Source organism: Mastigoproctus giganteus, chromosome 4, assembly GCF_048544385.1.
Source record: "Mastigoproctus giganteus isolate SK-2022 chromosome 4, ASM4854438v1, whole genome shotgun sequence".
Taxonomy (NCBI): domain Eukaryota; kingdom Metazoa; phylum Arthropoda; class Arachnida; order Uropygi; family Thelyphonidae; genus Mastigoproctus; species Mastigoproctus giganteus.
In genome coordinates, this window is record NC_143578.1 from 179,667,842 (window position 1) to 179,686,864 (window position 19,023).

Sequence of the window (19,023 nt, forward strand, 5' to 3'; positions counted from 1 at the left end):
GAGGGGAGACGTTTACAAAAACATCAGCAACAGAGAGTTACACATCAGCCTTCCGAAGGTTCAAAGCAAGCTCAGAAAAATAGGAGTTAAACTTTTTTTCGAAAGAAGACGATGCATCTGCCCTCTCAACATCTAGGCACAGTGCTGCAGAACTAGATAACATTCATTATTTCTGTTCAACAGACTTTATTTAGTAAGTAAAGCACTTCCTAATTCATTTCACAAATATACGTTGTCTCAGTTCTAATCTTAATGATGTCCATTTCCACTTGTAGTCTGCCAAACCCCATGTACTTTTTCAGACAGAATCTCAGTTATCGGTTGATTCAACTACCGCTCATCTCAGATGCCTAAATTATTTGCTGTATGATTCCTTTTGCCTCAAAGGTGTGAATGTCCGTTCTGATATTCCCTGTCAGAAACTTGGTAACTTGGAATCTCCTCTTTTCGATCTTCATTGGCTTAAAATCTTTCTACCTCATTGTGTCAAATTCATCTGTTATGTCTACCATTCTCCCAACTCCACTAATCACTTGAAGTTCTTTGACTTCCTCTCTTTGCAACTTGACTTTCTCCAATCCAACTTTCCTAACAGTGAGGTAATTTTCCTTGGTGATTTTAATGTTCACAACTCCAGCTGGCTTCCGTTTTCTAGTCACACCGACACAGCAGGTCGAGATGCTGAGGCTTTTGCAATTACTAATAACCGAGCACAGATTGTTCATTTACCTACAAGAATACCGGACAATCCTAATCATACAGCCAACACGCTTGATCTTTTTCTCACAAACAACCCTTCTAAGTACACGGTCGAAGTGAGAGGCCCTTTAGGCACAACTTGGTGATTGTCTCGTCTCCAATGGAGCCTTTATCTCATGGCTATTCCCAACTTCGTGTTGTTTGGCATTACAAGAATGCAAAATGGGATGACCTGGGAGATTTCTTTTCTTCTTTTCCTTGGTCGGATTACTGTTTCAAAACTTCTGATGTCAATGTTTGCTCAGATCGTGTCAGTGAAATTATTCTTGCAGGAATGGAATCCTTTATCCCACACTCCACTTTAAAATCTCGTCCTTTATCTAAACCTTGGTTTTCCAATAAATGTGCTAAGGCTGTTCAAGAGAAGAATGTTGCATATCGTAATTGGCTTGTTTCTAATTCTTCAGTTTCATTTTCTGCCCACACCAAAGCTCGCGACAATTGTAAAGCAGTTATTAATCAGTCCAAACTAGAGTTTGAACAGACTAAGAGTAGAAAACTTGCTTCTTGCCCTAATAGTAGCCGAGCATTCTAGTCCTTTGCCAAAGCTGTTGGCCGCAACTTTTGCCCATCTCTGCTCCCACCTCTGTTCAATCCAGATGGTTCTATTGTCACTTCAGCCAAAGATAAAGCTGAAGCTGACCTGCTAGCATCCCATTTTTCTTCCAACTCATATATTAATGAACTTGATAAAACACCTCCCACCATTCCCAACACGCTCCATTAATGCCCCCTGTGGTCTCCCGTCAAAAGGATGTCAGAAGGATTTTGATGAATCTTGATGCTAAGAAAGCTCCAGGTCCCGATGGTATTTCTCCACTTGTTCCCAAAACCTGTGCTCATGAACTTACTCCTATTCTTTGCCGCCTTTTTCCAAAGGTGTTTTTCCTTCTGCTTGGAAATTTGCTCATATCCAGCCAGTTCCTAAAAAGGGTGACAAATCCCTCCCATCCAATTATCGTCCCATTGCAATTACTTCTACTCTTTCTAAAGTAATAGAGAAATCAATTAACCGCCAACTGTTAAACTACCTAGAAACCTTCCGTCTGATCAACGATCGCCAGTATGAATTCCGTCAGTGTTGATCAACTCTGGTGATGTTCTGGCTTATGTTACCCATTTATAGACTAATTCAATGGAAAGGTACGCTGAAACACAAGTAGTTGCTCTTGACATCTCAAAGGTTTTCGATCGTGTTTGGCATAAAGGTCTTCTAAACAAGCTTCCATCTTATGGTTTGCCAACTGTTTTTAGTAATTGGTTATCCAGTTTTCTCTCTGATTGCTCACTGAGGGTGATGGTAGATGGCTCTCTGTCTTCTAACTTCTCCACTAATGCCGGTGTCCCCCAAGGTTCAGTTCTGTCCCCCACTCTTTTCCTCATGTATATTAATGACCTTCTTCCATTGACTGGAAATCCTATCCATAGTTTTGCCGATGATAGCACATTGCATTCCACTCTCCATTTTTAGAAACCTTGCCCTGTTCAATCAGCTTCAACTTCTCGAAAATCTGCTACCAATTCCTTAAATGCCAATCTTCAGGTAATTCTCCAGTGGAGCAAAGACAACTTAGTTGATTTCAACCCTTCTAAAAATCAGTCTTGTCTTATATCTCGCAAAAAGGATTCTTCTGCTCCTATGCTTATCTTTAGTGACACTCCGATTTCTAGGCAAAATGATATGTCTCTTGCCGACCGGGCTAGCCAGGTGGGTAAAGTGCCTGCCTGGTAACCCAAAGGTTGCAGGTTCGATTCTCGCCTCGGGCTTGGATCAAAGTACTGCAAAAAACCTTGGGAGGTGCATTATGGCCACAGAAGCCTATGCGCCAACAACTACCAAAAAAAAATATATATATATATATATATGTCTCTTTTGGGGATTACCCCGACTTCTAATCTCTCTTGGCACAAGCATATTACAAATATTGCTTCCTCTGCATCTAAAAAACTTGGTTTTCTCTTTCGCTCTCGGCATTACTCTTCTTCCAAATAGCTGTTCAGTCTGTATAAATCGCAAATCCGCTCTGCCATGGAATATTGTTCCCACATCTGGGGTGGTGCCCCCACAACCTCTCTCAGGCTTCCTGATTCCATTTAGAAGAGGGCAGTTAGGTTAATTAATGATTCATCTCTAACAGAGTCTCTCCACTTGCTGTCTCATAGATGTACTGTTTCTGCTGCATGCCTCTTCTACAGATACTTCCATGGGCACTGTTCTTCTGAATTGGCTTCTATAATTCCCGCTCTCTCTCTCTCTCTTTTAAAACTGTCTGAACATGTGCCGCCACCAGCCAACATCCAACTTCAAACTCACAGGACCAACCTTTCATCTTCCTCGTTTATTCATTCAACTGCTGTTTTCTGGAACAACCTTCCTTCATACATATTTCCTGAAAATTACAGTCCACAGAAGTTTAAGTCCAATGTCAACAAATATCTTCTTTTGTCTTCTCAACCTCCATCCCAAGCACAATACTAAGTACCATAGGTTCTAATACCTCTCGTGTTTGGGGTCTACACAAAAAAAAAAAAAAAGGAAAAAAATGTACATTCTCTAAATAACAGCATAATGCTAGTCCTTGCCTTTCTCACACCAGATAAATATCTGATGAACCTTACTTACTATTGTCCTATTGCCTAGACTAGTTGCCTTTAAGGGAGCCTCCGTAGCCTGGTGGGCAGGAGCAGCAGTGCGTAGCACGCTTCTTGATTAGACCGGGGTTCGAGCCCGTGACCATCAAATACGGAGGATGCGGAAAGTTCAAAGAATGACCACTGCATATAATGACCCCTTAGCAATATGGCCTTAGTTGCTAATGCTCCTTAAAAAAAAAAAAAAAAAAAAAAAATTACAAATAACAAGTTGCCTTTACAAAGTTTTTGAAAAGATGGCAAATTGCTGACTGGTATAGTACCATTAAAATTTCAACCTCCTTCATTCCGCTCAGTTTGGTATTCAACAAAATAGATCAGCACTGGCTATAATAGTTAAGAATAGTGAACACTGTCTGGAATGCATTCTTTAGATTGAAACTTAATACAATGGTTTGCTTTGACATCCATAAGGCATATTCCACATGGAAGTATGGAAAATACTGTGAATTATGTCACCATGGGCTTTGAGGACATCTGCTGATCTTTATGTGAAATTTCCTGTATGAATGTATATTCCAAGTTTGCTTAAACTTCATTGTCAAAAATCTTCTCACAAAAAAAGAGGGAGTACCCCAGGGGTTTGTACCGAGTGCTAGTCATTATAATTGCAATCAACACCACTGCCGAACAACTCCCAAACACTGTGATATAGCACTATAGATAAATATAGCATTTATAGCATTTCGTGTTATACAAAATACATACTGTTGAGAGACAACTATGAGGGGCAATAATTAAGAACACTTCATGGGTACAAGTCAGTGGCTTTCAACTTTGTACACAAAAAACAATATGCATCCATATTTGCCACCAGTGACCTTCACCCACATCCAGAACTGCAACTTAATGGCCAACCAATACCAGTATTCAAGGTGTGACAATAAAGTTCTGAGAATAATTTTGTTTCCATCAAAGTGGCCATACTGTAAACCGTTACATCCTCCTGCTGTGTAGCCTGAACCCCCCCCCCCCTAACTGCATGCAAAGGGTAAACGTCGCGGACCGGGATAGCCGGGTAGGTAAAGTGCCTGCCTGGCAACCCAAAGGTCGCAAGTTCGAATCCCGCTTCGGGCTTGGATCAGAGTAGAAAATGCAAAAACCTTGGGAGGTGCAATATGGCCACAGAAGCCGATGCATCAACAAATAACAAAAAAAAGAGAGAAAAAAGGGTAAATGTCGTCAGTTGTTTCAGTCATTGCACAAGTTTATTTGTGGAAAGACGTGTTTCAGTTCAGTGTTACGTGAAAAATGGAACGCAATTTAGAGCAAAGAGTTGCGATACAATTTTTGGTGAAAAGTAGAAAAGTGTGAAAAGTGGAAAAGGTGTCAATGGACGTTTATGGAAATGATACCATGTTGAAACCACGCATTTTCAATTGGGCGAAACAGTTTCAAGAAGGACGTGAATCCGTCGAAGATGCTGAGCGTTCAGGGCATCCTTTCACAATTCGACATGGCGAAAACATTGTTTGTGTTTTTTGTCTTGTTCGAAGCGATAGGCTGTTAACCACAAGAATGATTGCCGAAAAACTAAAGATTAATTGGGAACGTGTTAGATTAATTTTGACTGAAGATTTGTTGATGAGGAAAGTGTGTGAAACCTTGTACTGAAAAACCTGTCTCATGAGCAGAAAGAAATTCTGTTGCGACATTCTCAGGAGATGTTCCAGATTTGCTTTCTCGCGTGATTACAGGGGATGAAAGCTGGGTATTTGCTTAAGACCCCAAAACAAAAAGGCAAAGCCAACATTGGGAGGGAACTTCCTCCCCAAAACCCAGAAAAACGAGAATGTCAATGTCAAAAGTGAAAACCACGTTAATTTGCTTTTTTTTTTATCGAAAAGGAATCGTCCACAAAGAGTTTATTCCACCTAATGAAACTATCATTCGACAATTTTGCCTTCAAGCTTTGGAAAGGCTTCGCAAGTGAGTAAGCCTGGTTCGACCTAAAATTGCTTAGTCATGGATTTTGCATCATCACAATGCTCCCACATATTCTGCCATTGTAGTAAACGAGTTTTTAACTTCAAAATCGATCACAACATTGCAGCACCCTCCGTATTCGCCTGATTTGTGTCCTTGTTACTTCTTTTTATTTCCTCGACTAAAAGGAGTCTTGAAAGGAACGCATTTTCAGTCAGTTTCTGAAATTCAGACTAATGTAACGCGGGTATTAAAACAGATACCAGAAATGTTGCAATCAATGGATCCTACGTTGGAATGCGTGTACAATCTGAAGGGGACTACTTTGAAGGCGATGGATGGCCTCACACCTGTATAATTTTCAAAATAAAATTTTTAAATGAATTATTCTCAAAACTTGGTCACACCTCGTATACTAACATGTTTTTAGGAATTTCATTACACCATAACCTTACCTTTCTAGAGCACATTAAAAAGCTAAGAATATTGTGTCAGCAAAAGCTAAACATCATCCAGATTCTCTTGAGAAGACTTTAATCCTGATACACCACCTAGGCTGAAGTCCAACTGAGTATAAAAAAATACAATTCAAAATATAATTTAAGCAGTATTGAGAACAGCAACATGCAAAGTGCAACAAACACAAGAATAAAACATTTACAAACAAATAACTCAACACAAAATGTCAGTGTAAGAGAGTTCAGCCACTTAGGTTCTCTAGCAGGGAATGACGCTTTTATGTCATGGTTACAGTTAAACAGAACCTTACCAATGCACTAGAGATGTTTTATGTGAAAACATCCTTGGCTTGGAAGAAGTTAGTGAAATCCAACCCAATAGCCTAATTAGGAAGTATGATTGTAACCATTTGTTGAATAGTATGATTGCAACAATACAAATATTTGTCATATGACTGCAACAATTTCTTTTTTCATCTCACATTTTTGTTACATTCCATTGTTAGGTGCCACTATAGATGTTTTCACATCGATTAATAAGATCTAAACTTGTCTATAGGGCACCAGTATATAGCTTAGCAAGGCCCATCATAGAGCAATATGCTTCATCTTAGGAGCATACAGTACGCGTACAATACATAGTATATATTCTGAAGCACGTGAACTACCTCTCTTTATCAGGACAATTTATATTATGCCATGCATATAAAATTAATCCATGCCTGAACACCCAAACTAGTAGATGCTTTTTATTCCTTAGTACAACACCTTATACCAAAACTGTCCCATTGCTAAGGGACAGTATCTAAGGGTATATTCTCATACCCTTAGGTATGAGAATGAAATAATTGTTAGCAGAATTAAATCTGACTTTTGATGATGTTGTAAATACCCCTCCTCTTTTTCTTCCTACTCCTTGGAACATGACTCCACCTCCATGTGATTTTTATCCTCCATAAATTGCACTATACAAAGATTTCTTGCAATTTTACTATGCTATAGTGCAGTGTTTCTCAACCTTTTTTTTTTTTTAATTATTGCTCCCTAAAGGGCTTTTTTTAGACAATTATTTTTCCCTAATCACCCCCCATGAAATTTTAAACAAGAAAATACTTTATACTTACTCTTTTTATTCACTGGGATCTGTGAGCCTGATGCTTCTCGGCTGAAAGTTCAATGTTCGGTATGATGTCAGTAAGTTTAATTGTAATGTCTTCTCTTGAACATGTATCATTTCTATTTCTTTCCTTTGTTAATATTTTATTTACTGAACTAAAACCACTTTCAACCATATAAGATGGAAAACCTAGAAGTACTTTGGCCATTTCAGACCACGTTGGATAAAGAAGTTTAGTTGCTTTTGATCCCCACAACTCAGCCGTTCCGCCTTTTTCGAATTTATATTTGCATTCTTCGTTACATTTTAATACAGTGAGTCCTTCAGTTTCTTCACTAGCAGACGTGGCATCACATCCATTGCTTCACTTCAAAACAAAATGAATCTGAAAATCTATTTTTCATTTCCCCTTTTAAAGAACACCAATGATCTGAATAATTCTTAAGGTCATTCTTTGTGAGAGAGTCATTGATTTCAGCTAACTCTTTGCATACCATAAAATTATTTTCTCTAAATTGCTTTCAAACATTTCCAGTTTTTCAGTGAAGGCTTTTAATATATGTTTGCAGTCTATCACCATAATTAATTTCCCTTGAAGTTGAAGTGATACTTTGTAAAGTTTTCGAAAAATCCAAGGCATACAGTATATGTTGTTTTTGTGTTTGCTGATCTCCTTTGCTAAATCTGTATCCCCCTTTGCTTTCTAAAAAACTAATTATTGTATCAAAAAGGTTTACAAATCTCATTAGACAGTTTCCTTTAGAAAGCCATCTGACTTCTGTATGTAAAAAAAGCCTCGTACTGTTCATCATTATCAACACAAAATTTTCTGAAAAGGCGATCATATTTGCTATGACTTTATTTTATTGATGGTTTTAATAACTATACTGAGAGATTGATTGAAAAAGAACTGGACTAATATTTTTTGCAACCAGATGATGTCGGTGCAGTGTATTGCAAGAACTTCGGGACATACTTCCTTTAGGTGGGCTATAAAACCTTTGTCTTCCAAACATGGAGGTAGCACCATCAGTGGCACAGGATTCCAAATTTTCCAGTGATACTTGTTTTTCATCAAACCATATTTTTACAGCAGCAAAAATGGATGCACCAGTACAGTCAGTTTATATAGATTTTACAAACAACATCTCTTGCAATTTACAGTCATCATCAAAATAATGAACGTATGCCATTAGAAAGGTCTTATTGTCAGTAACTGTAGATTCACCAATACGAATAGAAAATTTTTTCATTTTTAGTTTTCCAATTAGCTGCTCTGCAGTGTTAACTGACAAATCATTGATTCGTTTTCGAATTGAATCATTGCTCAATAGCAGTGCTTTTAAAATACTGGAAGGATTTTGATTCTTCACTGTTGAAGTTACAGTCTCTAACGTAAGTCGTATAATAGTCTCAACAACTGTATGAGCACTACCAGTTTTTGCAATGATTTCTGCAATTTTGTAAGATGCAATCATTCCATCATCATTTGTTTGTGTGTTCTTCTTAAATAAGGAAGTAAATGTTACATTGCTCAAATTTCTGTTTTAAATTTTTAAAATATTCGATGTTTACCAAATTTATCTAGATGTTTCCTTTTTGAGTGATCTAAAAGTCTTGATAGTTTCATAGCCTCATTTAAAAAGAACTATTACACATAAGACATATGGGCTGTCTTGAGTCGAATGGGCTTTCAATAAAACCATAAGCTAGATATTCATCCACATACTGTCGACACTATTTCTTTTCGACACTTACCATGATTGATGATGGGTTGAACAACTACAAAGATTTAAATAATAAAATATTTTTATTTAACTCTCATAGCCCATGTCACTCACAAAAGTCATGCTGTAGTCGCTTAGAAATCAGAAACAATAAACTGAAACATTTCCTCAACCCATCCATGCCTCATATATTGACCAATGAAACAAAAGAATAAATAAATAAACCACGCCTCCGCCAAGGTTGCAGCTGTTGGAAAGGTGCAAACACCAAGGATTGTGGGGACATTACCTCTGGAAGAACTTAGGCATTTAATGCCTATGAAAAGCAAAGGTGATTGAATTAAATCACATCCACTGTCTTCCTTCCTTTTATCAAAATTTCTCACTCACTCCTATTATAATATACCTATATGTTAAAAATCAACTGTCTCGGGGGAAAAGAAAATCCAATGAGAGAAATTAAATATTAAAGAATAAGATGTCTTCAGGTAGGGTTGAACTTTGGAGGGTCACAAATCATTGTAATATCCATGATTTTTTTTGCCCCATTGAGAACCCCTACTATAGTGTATCAGTTCTCCATTTATATCATACATACAAATGGGTTAAAGGATGATGTTGGAATTTCCACAGTTTTCCTGAACAACATGTTGGCCTGTCAATTTCCATGTGAATTCAGTATATTTTCTGTGGAACTAGCAGTTCAGGTGGACCTGAAGTATACTGATCCCCTGACATTCAGAATACACCTAATTCTGTTTTTACACGATAGATACGTTCCTGAAAAATACGTGTAAAAAAAATTCGTGTAAAAAATTACATTGTATTTATGGAAGAAAAGAAGATTGGTTCCGGATCTAAAAAATCAGTAAAAATAATTTAAAAAAAAAACACATAAAAATATTCTTTTTAAGCTTATTATTTTATTTCAACAAAATACACATGTAATAATATGTAATGAAAATGTATTAAAGTAAATTTGTATGCATATGAAATGAATTCTTCATGAACAAAAAAAATCTGTTTTACACATAACAAAATTTTATTCATTTTCACTTTCTGATAATAAACGGCGCATACGTTTGCGTACGACTGGAATATCACTGCTATCACTATAAATGTTGTGGACATCGTCTTCTTCCTCTATTAATGAAATTCTTTCTGTGATCTCTTGAGCAAAATCAGCACGAGTCTCCTCTGGTGCTGATGTTTCACCTGTTTTACGAACGAATTCAGTTATTAATCGTTGTGTTCGTGTTTTGGTTAGGCTGTTAAATAATTCTCTGTAAGAGGCTGTCAACAATTTCAGTTCAAGTTGAAACTTCTCAGCGCGTTCCTCATTAGGGTCATGTTTGACAAAATGATTACCTAATTTTCTGGCCAGTTCCAGACCTTCTTTTATTAAATCTGCATTTAGAACAGGATCATTTTCTTCATTATCACTACGTTCTGTGGGATAAGGAGTCCCAAGGACAATCTCTAATATTTCATCTTCGCTTAGGGCTTGGTCGGTTAACAATTCATCAATATCTTCAAACGATAGATCATCGAATCCTTCTCCACCAATTTTGTGTGTCATTGTAATGATGTTGGGAAATGCGGTCCTATTAAGGATGATGGGATTTTTGATTTTTACACATTGTGGCCAAACCGCTTTCCAACACGCATTTAAAGTTGCTGGTTTTAATTCAGTTAACGCTAATCCAACTTGATTGGTACAATCCATAATTGAGAATTTCTTCCACACATCAATGACTGTTAGTGTTTCATCATTCAGTTTGTCCAAAACGTGTTGGAATGTTCGTTTTACGTAGTATGTTTTAATTGTCGCAATTATACCTTGGTCTACCGGTTGTATCAAAGATGTAGTATTAGGTGGCAGAAATAAAATTTGTACGTTTGGGTGTTCCAAGACAGGATGGCTGGGTGCATTATCAAGAATCAGAAGAACTTTAAATTCGAAACCTTTCAAATTCATATAACGTCTGACTTCTGGGACGAAACATTTGTTGAACCATTCTATAAAGATAGCAGTAGTCACCCAGGCCTTCTTGTTTGCCATCCAGTGAACAGGTAGTTTATTGATATCTACACCTTTCATTGAACGTGGGTTTAGGGCTCGATTTACCAGCAGTGGTTTCAACATACGATCTCCTGAAGCGTTAGAGGAAAATAATAAGGTCACACGATCCTTAGCTACCTTAAAACCACCAGCAGTTTTCTGCAATTTGGCTACATACGTTCTGTTCGACATTCGTTTCCAGAAGAAACCAGTTTCATCTGCATTCCACACTTGATCAGGAGTGTATCCTCCATCTTCAATAATTTTTGCAAGTTCCTGCGGGAATACTTTAGCAGCCGATTCACCTTTAAGTTTTATATTATGAAGAGTATTCCTTTTAAGAAACCCTGTCATCCAACCTGTACACGCAGAAAATTCATACTTTCTGTTTAATTGAGATGAAGTGCTTGGCTCCTTTTCTTTAATCTGTCTGTAAATTCTTAGTGCTGTTTGCTTGATGGCATTTCCATCTACTGGTACTTTTTTTTGTGACTGGTCTTCTATCCATATTACCAGAGCCTTTTCCATTTTTTCCTTGACAATATCTCTTGTATATGATGATGAATTAACACTTACTTTTGTTTCAGAACATACCGACTTCCTAATTGCAGCTTCATTTTTCTTAATAGTTCTTACGGTAGCTTCATGTACACCAAAATGCTTTCCTACAGACGTAGCCCCTTGTCCAGTTGCAAGACGATCTAAAACCTGAATTTTAAGTTCCAAAGAAATCGCTTTCCTTTTCATTTTGGTAATAGGCGAATTATTCGACATTAATAAGGGCTACCGAAAAATATCTCAGTTATAATTAATAAAAAAAGGTATGAAAAATTTGTAAACTTACAATTTATTGACTATCGGCAAAATTAATAAATTTTTACGTGCACAAATTTCACTAAAGATTCTTTCACTTTGAAATAGAGCGTACTACTAAATGTCTTCCGAAGATACAATGCACAAATACCGTAGATGTGCACCAAATTCAATAAAAACGTTGACGATTCATAGATATCTAGACGTACACATTGGTAAACAAAAGCACGCGTTTCAAAACGCACACACTAGCTGTTATCCAATCTATTGGTGCATGTAAAATAGAAATGATACTAATATGCCACAAATTAAAAAAAAAATTTTCTTAGAATTTAGGCAAAAAAAATTAATTGAAATCGTGTTAAATCAAAATGACTCGCGTAAAAAGAGAATGAAATTTTTATTTTGAATTCGTGTTAAATCAAATTCGTGTAAAAAAAGTTCGTGCAAAAACAGAATTAGGTGTAGTTTAATTTTCTCAGATTCTTTAAGTGCAATCCAAGAAATGAAAAGCACCATGAACATTACCCACCCAGTGTTAAATGAGATAACCACCTCCTTTGAATACCTTAACTGAACTTGGGGAAAACACATTTCTTCTGTTGGACCCTAGGACATATGGAAATTCATTGAAGTAAATTAACCAACATTGCCCTGAAATTGGTTGTCTCACCCAAAGAGAAGTGGTTAGCTTGTTCTACACAAAGGCTGTAGACCAATAATCTGGGAACAATGCATGTCTCAGTGGCAATTAACCTGGCAAAGTTGGGAAAACAACAGACTTTGAAGTATCAAACCAACCCTTGAACAGTGGCCTTCAAGCTTTAAACCAAATAAACAGGAGGAGGTAACATTAACTCATCTGCAAATAGACCAAACAAATATTACTCGAGCTTACCTTTTAAGAGCATGGGGAGCCCCTCATTGTCATCGTTTACCCTTAATGCTTTGCTTACAGTCAGACATATCTTTGTCAAATGTACAAAATAGGCAAAACAATGCTAGAATTTCTTCATTCCGGTCACCAGTGAAGTCCTACTCACACTTATTCATTTTTAGATAATGAAACAAATGTCTCAAATATTTTCACTTTTCTAACAATGATTACTTGTACCACCTCCTTTAACTAGGAAAACAAAACTCCATTTCTAATAATAGTTTTGCAGTTTTTTCTCCAATAAATAAATAACCATACCACTTATACCCCGATGAGCCAAAACATTATGACCACCTACCTAATATGATGTTGGTCCTCCACATTCAGCCAAAACAGCTCGTACCCAGTGAGGCATGGATGCTACAAGATTTCTAAATGTGTCTTGTGGTATCTAGTACCAACACGTAACCAGCAGATCCTTTAACTCATGTAAGGTCCATGGTTGAAATGCTGCAGATTGGAGTTGCTGTTCCAACACAAACCACAGATGCTTGATGGGATTGATGTCTGGGGAATTTGGAAGCCAGGCCAATAGGTATAGGTACGTTGAGGGTCTGACGGCTCCGGGGATTCCTCCCATCTCCTTGTATGTTCTATGTATCGAGTGACAGTATCCTGTCTATGCCAGAGGTTTAAAAATAATGTATGGGTCATGTGGTATGCAGTTTGTTGTGCCCATTGTTCATCCAGCCTGTTGGCCGCTGAGCCCCTAGTGGGACCCGGCATTACCATACCTAGCAACAGGGATGCCAGCTGGGTGTACCAAGAGACTAATTATACTCTGGCAGGTCCTGCCCTGCCCTGCCAGGGCAATACGGGGAAGTCTTCCTAATGTTCCGCAAACCAGTCTCAAACAATCCGGGCAGTGTGGCATGGTGCATTATCCTGCTGAAAGACGTCACCGCCAGAGGGGAAGACTGTTGCCATGAAAGGGTGTACCTGGCCAGCAATGATATTTAGGTAAGTGGTAGATGTCAGAGTGCCTGGTACATGGATGACTGGACCCAGAGTATCCCAGCAGAACATTGCCCAAATCATGACACTGCCACCACCGGCTTGTTTTCATCCCACTGTGCATCCAGGCACCATCACTTTGCCAGGTAAACGACGCACGTATACCTAGCCGTCCACATGGTGCAACAGGAACCGTGATTCATCGGACCAGACTACCTTCTTCCAATCACTCAAGGTCCAGTTTCGATGCCCGTGTGCCCATTGTAGGCGCTGTTGCCGGTGAAATGTAGTTAGCATGGGCACTTGAAGCGACTACTCAGCAACATTTTTAGCAGGGTTCAATGTACTGTGTGTTGTGACACATTATTCCCGTCGCCAGCATTCCAATTACCAGCGAGTTGCCCTTCTGTTGCCATGTACCATCCAGGAGAGCCTTCGCTCACCTCGAGCGTCGATGAGCCATGGTTATCCAACACCTTGCCAGCGGTTTGTGGGTTTTCCCTCCTTGGACCACTTCCAGTAGGTACTAACCACGGCTGACCGTGAGCATCCCAGCAGCCATGCTGTTTCGGACATGCTATGACCCAGTCGTCTGGCCATTACAATTTGGCCTTTGTCAAACTCATTTAATTCCGCTGCTGCCTTTTCCCATCTGAAGAACAAGAGTAACACTGGTTAACGGAGCTCAGTGTTAGGTGCTTTTTTATACCGTGTCTCGACCCGCGCAAGTGCCATAGTTCACCAGTTGCTTCGATTTGCATAACAACTTGCTGGTCATAATGTTTTGGCTCATCAATGTATGTATGTATGGTGCCCTATGACTATAGATGCTAATATGCTAAAAACACCTGTAAAGAAAGAAACAAACAGGTTATGTGCCATGACTTTTCCATTATTTTTCTTAGTGTGAACTCATAATTCTGGCTTGTCGTTTGACTTAAAACTGTTTTTCTCCCAAGATTACGTTTCAAATCCTCTAATCCTCTTCCCTACTTGCATAGATTTTATTTTGTTCTAAGGAGTGAGCTTCCTCTGTAATCTCCACTTCATCTTTATTTCTCTTTTTATATATGTTGGTACAGTTAAAGCTGTGATCCACTCTTCTGGAACATTTCTTTCAGGAAAGCATCATGGAATAATATGTGCCCACTGTGACATATGTTTTCCTTCATCTTTCAGAACTTCTGGTTTGATTTCATCTAATGAAAATTTGATATTTGCCATGACATTTTCTACCTCAACAATATAAATAATCCATCATTTCCTCTTCTTCTTTTTTGATTACTTAAATGGTTGTTCCACCTCTTCTAAGATTTTTAACTAAATGCAAAACAATTTATCCACATTGCTGATACTTGTCTTCCCTATCTCTCTCTCTCTCTCTCTCTCTCTCTCTCTCAAAAAAAAAAAAAAAAAATTTTCTACATAAACTTTAATTGTCTTTATGCTGAAATATTGTTTGTAATTAAGAGTTCACAGCTTGCCCAAAATTCTAGTAACCGTTTTTGCCATTTTTATTAGTTTTACCTTTCTCTCCATAGTTTTCTAAAATATCTCTGTAGATGTAATTATCATTTTCTATCCTGCTCTTTAAGTCTCTAATTAATGCTGTTCTTTGTGTCATTTTCTACTGCTCTTTCTATACATTAGAGAACTCTTCTATTTCATATTTTTGTGAGCCTTTGGTTGCAGTCATATGCACAGAAATGTCGTCACCCAACTTTCCATATTAAATTTGCCCACATAATTCTACTGGGGTTTTTTTTTTTTTTTTTTACCCCCCTTCCAGAATAAATTAATTTGTAATATTGTTTAAGTTTGGGTCACTTATATTAAGTTTCTGAAGATATTTATTCAAGAAAGAACCAGATAATCTATTAAAGGGAATGGACATGTGATGTTGGATTTTTTTTTTTTTTATATGCTCTTTAGCTTGCTTTCTTGCATTATTTGCCACTACTAGTACCTACCTTGATACTAGTACTACTTTGCACTGTGTGTTCTGGTTTCTTAACAGAGAATCTTGTTGATCTGGTTAATATCCCAGTTGGTGTGAGTCTTGTTTGCAGTGACACTTCTGTGACATTTTGTGTGCATGCATGGTTAATGGTACTATTTATATGATGCATGTGAGATTACATCTAATTCATTATTTATTAAGTTTTAAATGCACTTAATTGGAATGGCATATTTGCTTGATACATTACAGAAATTTAACTTTTCATCAGATTTAATTTAAAAAACAAGAAAACTAAATTAAATAAAATTAATCTAATTTACATGTGAAAGTTTGCGTATATGAATAATGCATTTATTTTTGTATAATTAAACAAATTTCATTAACAACTTCATTAAATCAGGAAAGTGTTGCATACAGACTCACAAATTTCACATTTGTCATGTAATGTGTGTGTGTATTACTACCATTACTAAACTATTCTTGATTTAGGAGTTCAAAATCAAAGTCTACTTTTCCTTCTTCATCATCATCTTCATCAGGATCACCAAAAAAGGGATGTTGGTTAACACTTGGTGTTAATGTATTTGTTAACAATGAACTTGGTAAGTTTTAATACTTACAATAAAATGTTATATCACTTGATATTACTCTGTTGTTTTTTGCCATGTAATTAATTAATCTTTTCATATATCTAATGATTTAGCTCATCATTTCAACCTTATGATTTGTGGTTCTAGGAAACAAAAGTGGCCGACCGGGCTAGCCGAGTGGGTAAAGTACCTGCCCGGTAACCCAAAGGTCGCGGGTTCGATTCCTGCCTCGGGCTTGGATCAAAGTACTGCAAAAACCTTGGGAGGTGCAATATGGCCACAGAAGCCGATGCGCCAACAACTACCAAATCAAAAAAAAAAAAAAAAAGAAACAAAAGTTGTTCAGAAATCAATTCTTCAAATTATTGTTTTTCAAAAAAGGCTTATTTTTTGAATGATAGATAGTTGAATCGCTATAGATTAATCTTTGATGTGACAAATTTTAGCATTAGTTAAATTGATAATGCCAGACCAACTTATACTCTTAGGAATAGCAGTATTCATACTGTGGCAAAGTCCTCTCTGACAGTACAGTGAAAAATCAGAATTCTTAAACACCTCTTTTATCAGGCTGTATTTAAAGAGTTTTAACATGAGTAGAGTTTCCTCCGTTGAATTATTCTGGGTTTTCAGCACCAAGAACATCTGAAAATCTGCCTTTGAATACACTTGCACAGACAATAGATGACGATACCACCAGGGGGTACAGTAATTATCAGATTTTCAAACATTCAATCTCACAAACGAGAATTTTTGATCATCATACTCTGCCAACTCTCCAGTTTTTGTTAAAAATAAATTAACAAGACAGAAGTCTCTGTGAATCTGGATTCACAGAGACTTCTGTCTGTTAATTTATTTTTGCTTCTCCATCTCACCATCATAAAACAATGAAACTCTGGCTTTAATACAAAATTATGAATTTTTAAAAAATTATGTAAATTTCTTATGTTCACTAATCTGTACTTCAAAAAAAATTGTGGAACACTTGAAAAAAGTTGCATGAACAGCATACAAAGCAAATTTGTTTACTACATTTGCTGAATAAATAATTTGAATACACTGAAAATCTTTTTCTTCTGAAATCTTCACATCACACACAATTATCTTCACACCACACACACAATAATCGCTACATGTAATACAGAGAACAAGAACAAGAAAAGGTAAAAAGTGGATTGTGTGGGGGGAAAAAAAGTCTTGCTTTTTTATACTCTTTGTGTATCTCACTTTTTTTTAGTGTAGACTATCACATCTGATGGTCAATTCATTAGCAAAAACAAATTTATAAATGTTTTTAAAATTTCATAAAAAAATGTTTTTGTGAAACAGCATTTTTTGTACTCCGTTTTTACATGCAATGATTACCATATTTTTGTGTTGTATGAAGATTATTAGCAGCTTCCTTCATTAAGATGCTAAAAACATAGGTATATGCAAGGTTTTCTGTGTATTATAAAATTCAGAAATGATGCATTTTTTGCATTGTATGCTGTATGTAGATGCAATTTTTCAATTTCAGGTGGTAGGGAAATATACTCAGATTTGCAAACAAGCAAGCATAAGAAAAATTTGCAGTGCATTGGCAATAAAATGCAAATATAGATAGTGTTTCAAAGTGAAGATAATAGTGTCATATGTGCAGAATGTTTATTTGCATTGTTCATCATAGAACATGATCTTCCCCTGAAGTTTGCTAATCACGCAGTTGTGTTGTTCAGAAATAATTTCCCTGTTGTAAAATAGCAAATAAAAATGGAATGTGGAAGTACGAAAACAGCAGGCACTGTTAGGGAAATTGGACAGAGGGAATGAAGAGGTAGAATTAATATGGCTTTGAAAATGTGATATTTTCTTTTACCGCAGATGACAGTAATCAAACTGTTTGCAAGGTATATCCCATTGTTGGGTTAACTCTATATTATTGATGTGTGATGCTCCTAGTTAAAACCACCGGCGAGGTGATCTGATAGAGGTGTATAAGGCTTTGAATGGTTTGAGCATGCTCAATGCCAATGGGATTCTTCATCTTGCTCAGAATAATCACCTCAGGGCATAAATTCAAATTGAGGAAGGACGGATGTCGGATAGATGTGCAGAAATTTGCCTTTGGCCAGCGGGTGGTTGGTTGGTGGAACCGACTTCCATCACTTGTTGTTGAAGTTGATAGCCTAAACAAATTTAAGGCTCAACTGGACAGGTATTTCAAACGAACGGAGGGGTGAAATGGGAGTGGTGTGTTTTTTTTTTTTTTTTTTTTTTTGGCTGATGCTGAATAAGCTTGCTTTCTTGCATCATATGCCTATGCTAATGCTAAAACAAAAATGGTGACGTTGCACCTGACAGCTGTGAACTTTCTTTTTAATTTCTGGAAAATGTTTATGGGTTTTTTGAATTCTGCCTGGAGTATACCAGTTCATCCTTTTCTAATAGATTGCCATATATATTGTATGCATTTTTTTAGTTCTTAATAAATAATAATTAAATATTTAAAAAATGCTGTTGTTTACATCTTTTATTTAAAAAAAAAAAAAAGCAAACAAAATATTACATCCGTTGAAGATTTAAAAAAAAATGTTATGGGCATAAAATGTAAAGATGAAACTATATCCTGTTGTGGTGACCTCTTCCCTTTTCTAGTTTAAAAATCTTTAAACTCATGAAATTTAAAATGTGCACATGCACATATATTTCTGCTTATTGTATATATAAATAATTTTAAAAAAATCAGTATAAAATATACATATGTTAGATGCTATTAAAAAAAAGTAAAGTAAAGTGCAGCCATTATCAACCCACTGCAGGATGGAAGCCTCCTCAACAATTCATGTTGAGGGAAATGGACCATAATCTGCCACGCTGGTCCAGTGCGGGTTGGCAGATCGACCGTATTCAGCAGTCAGGGGCTTGAACCCCGGTCTACTCAAAGAGCGTGTGCTACTGCACTCCCGCTCCTGCCCACTCGGCTACGGAGGCCTTCTTATTTACTTTAATTTTTGAATTTTTTTTCAAAATTTATTTTGAATTTTTTTTCAAAATTTATTTTAAATTTTGCACGCTGTTGTGAA

The 19,023-nt window shown here is 36.8% G+C and overlaps 1 protein-coding gene across 1 annotated transcript in view; it reads left to right on the forward strand.

Annotated features, from left to right (window-relative positions):
• The window catches only part of LOC150087228 (CAP-Gly domain-containing linker protein 4-like), a 224,021-nt gene that overhangs the window by 188,096 nt on the left and 16,902 nt on the right, over positions 1-19,023 (forward strand). Inside the window, exons 11-12 of the mRNA XM_090372414.1 lie at positions 4,497-4,522; positions 15,905-15,967. Of these exons, the coding sequence (XP_090228540.1) occupies positions 4,497-4,522; positions 15,905-15,967 (89 nt within the window). The remainder of the gene's footprint in view (positions 1-4,496; positions 4,523-15,904; positions 15,968-19,023) is intronic.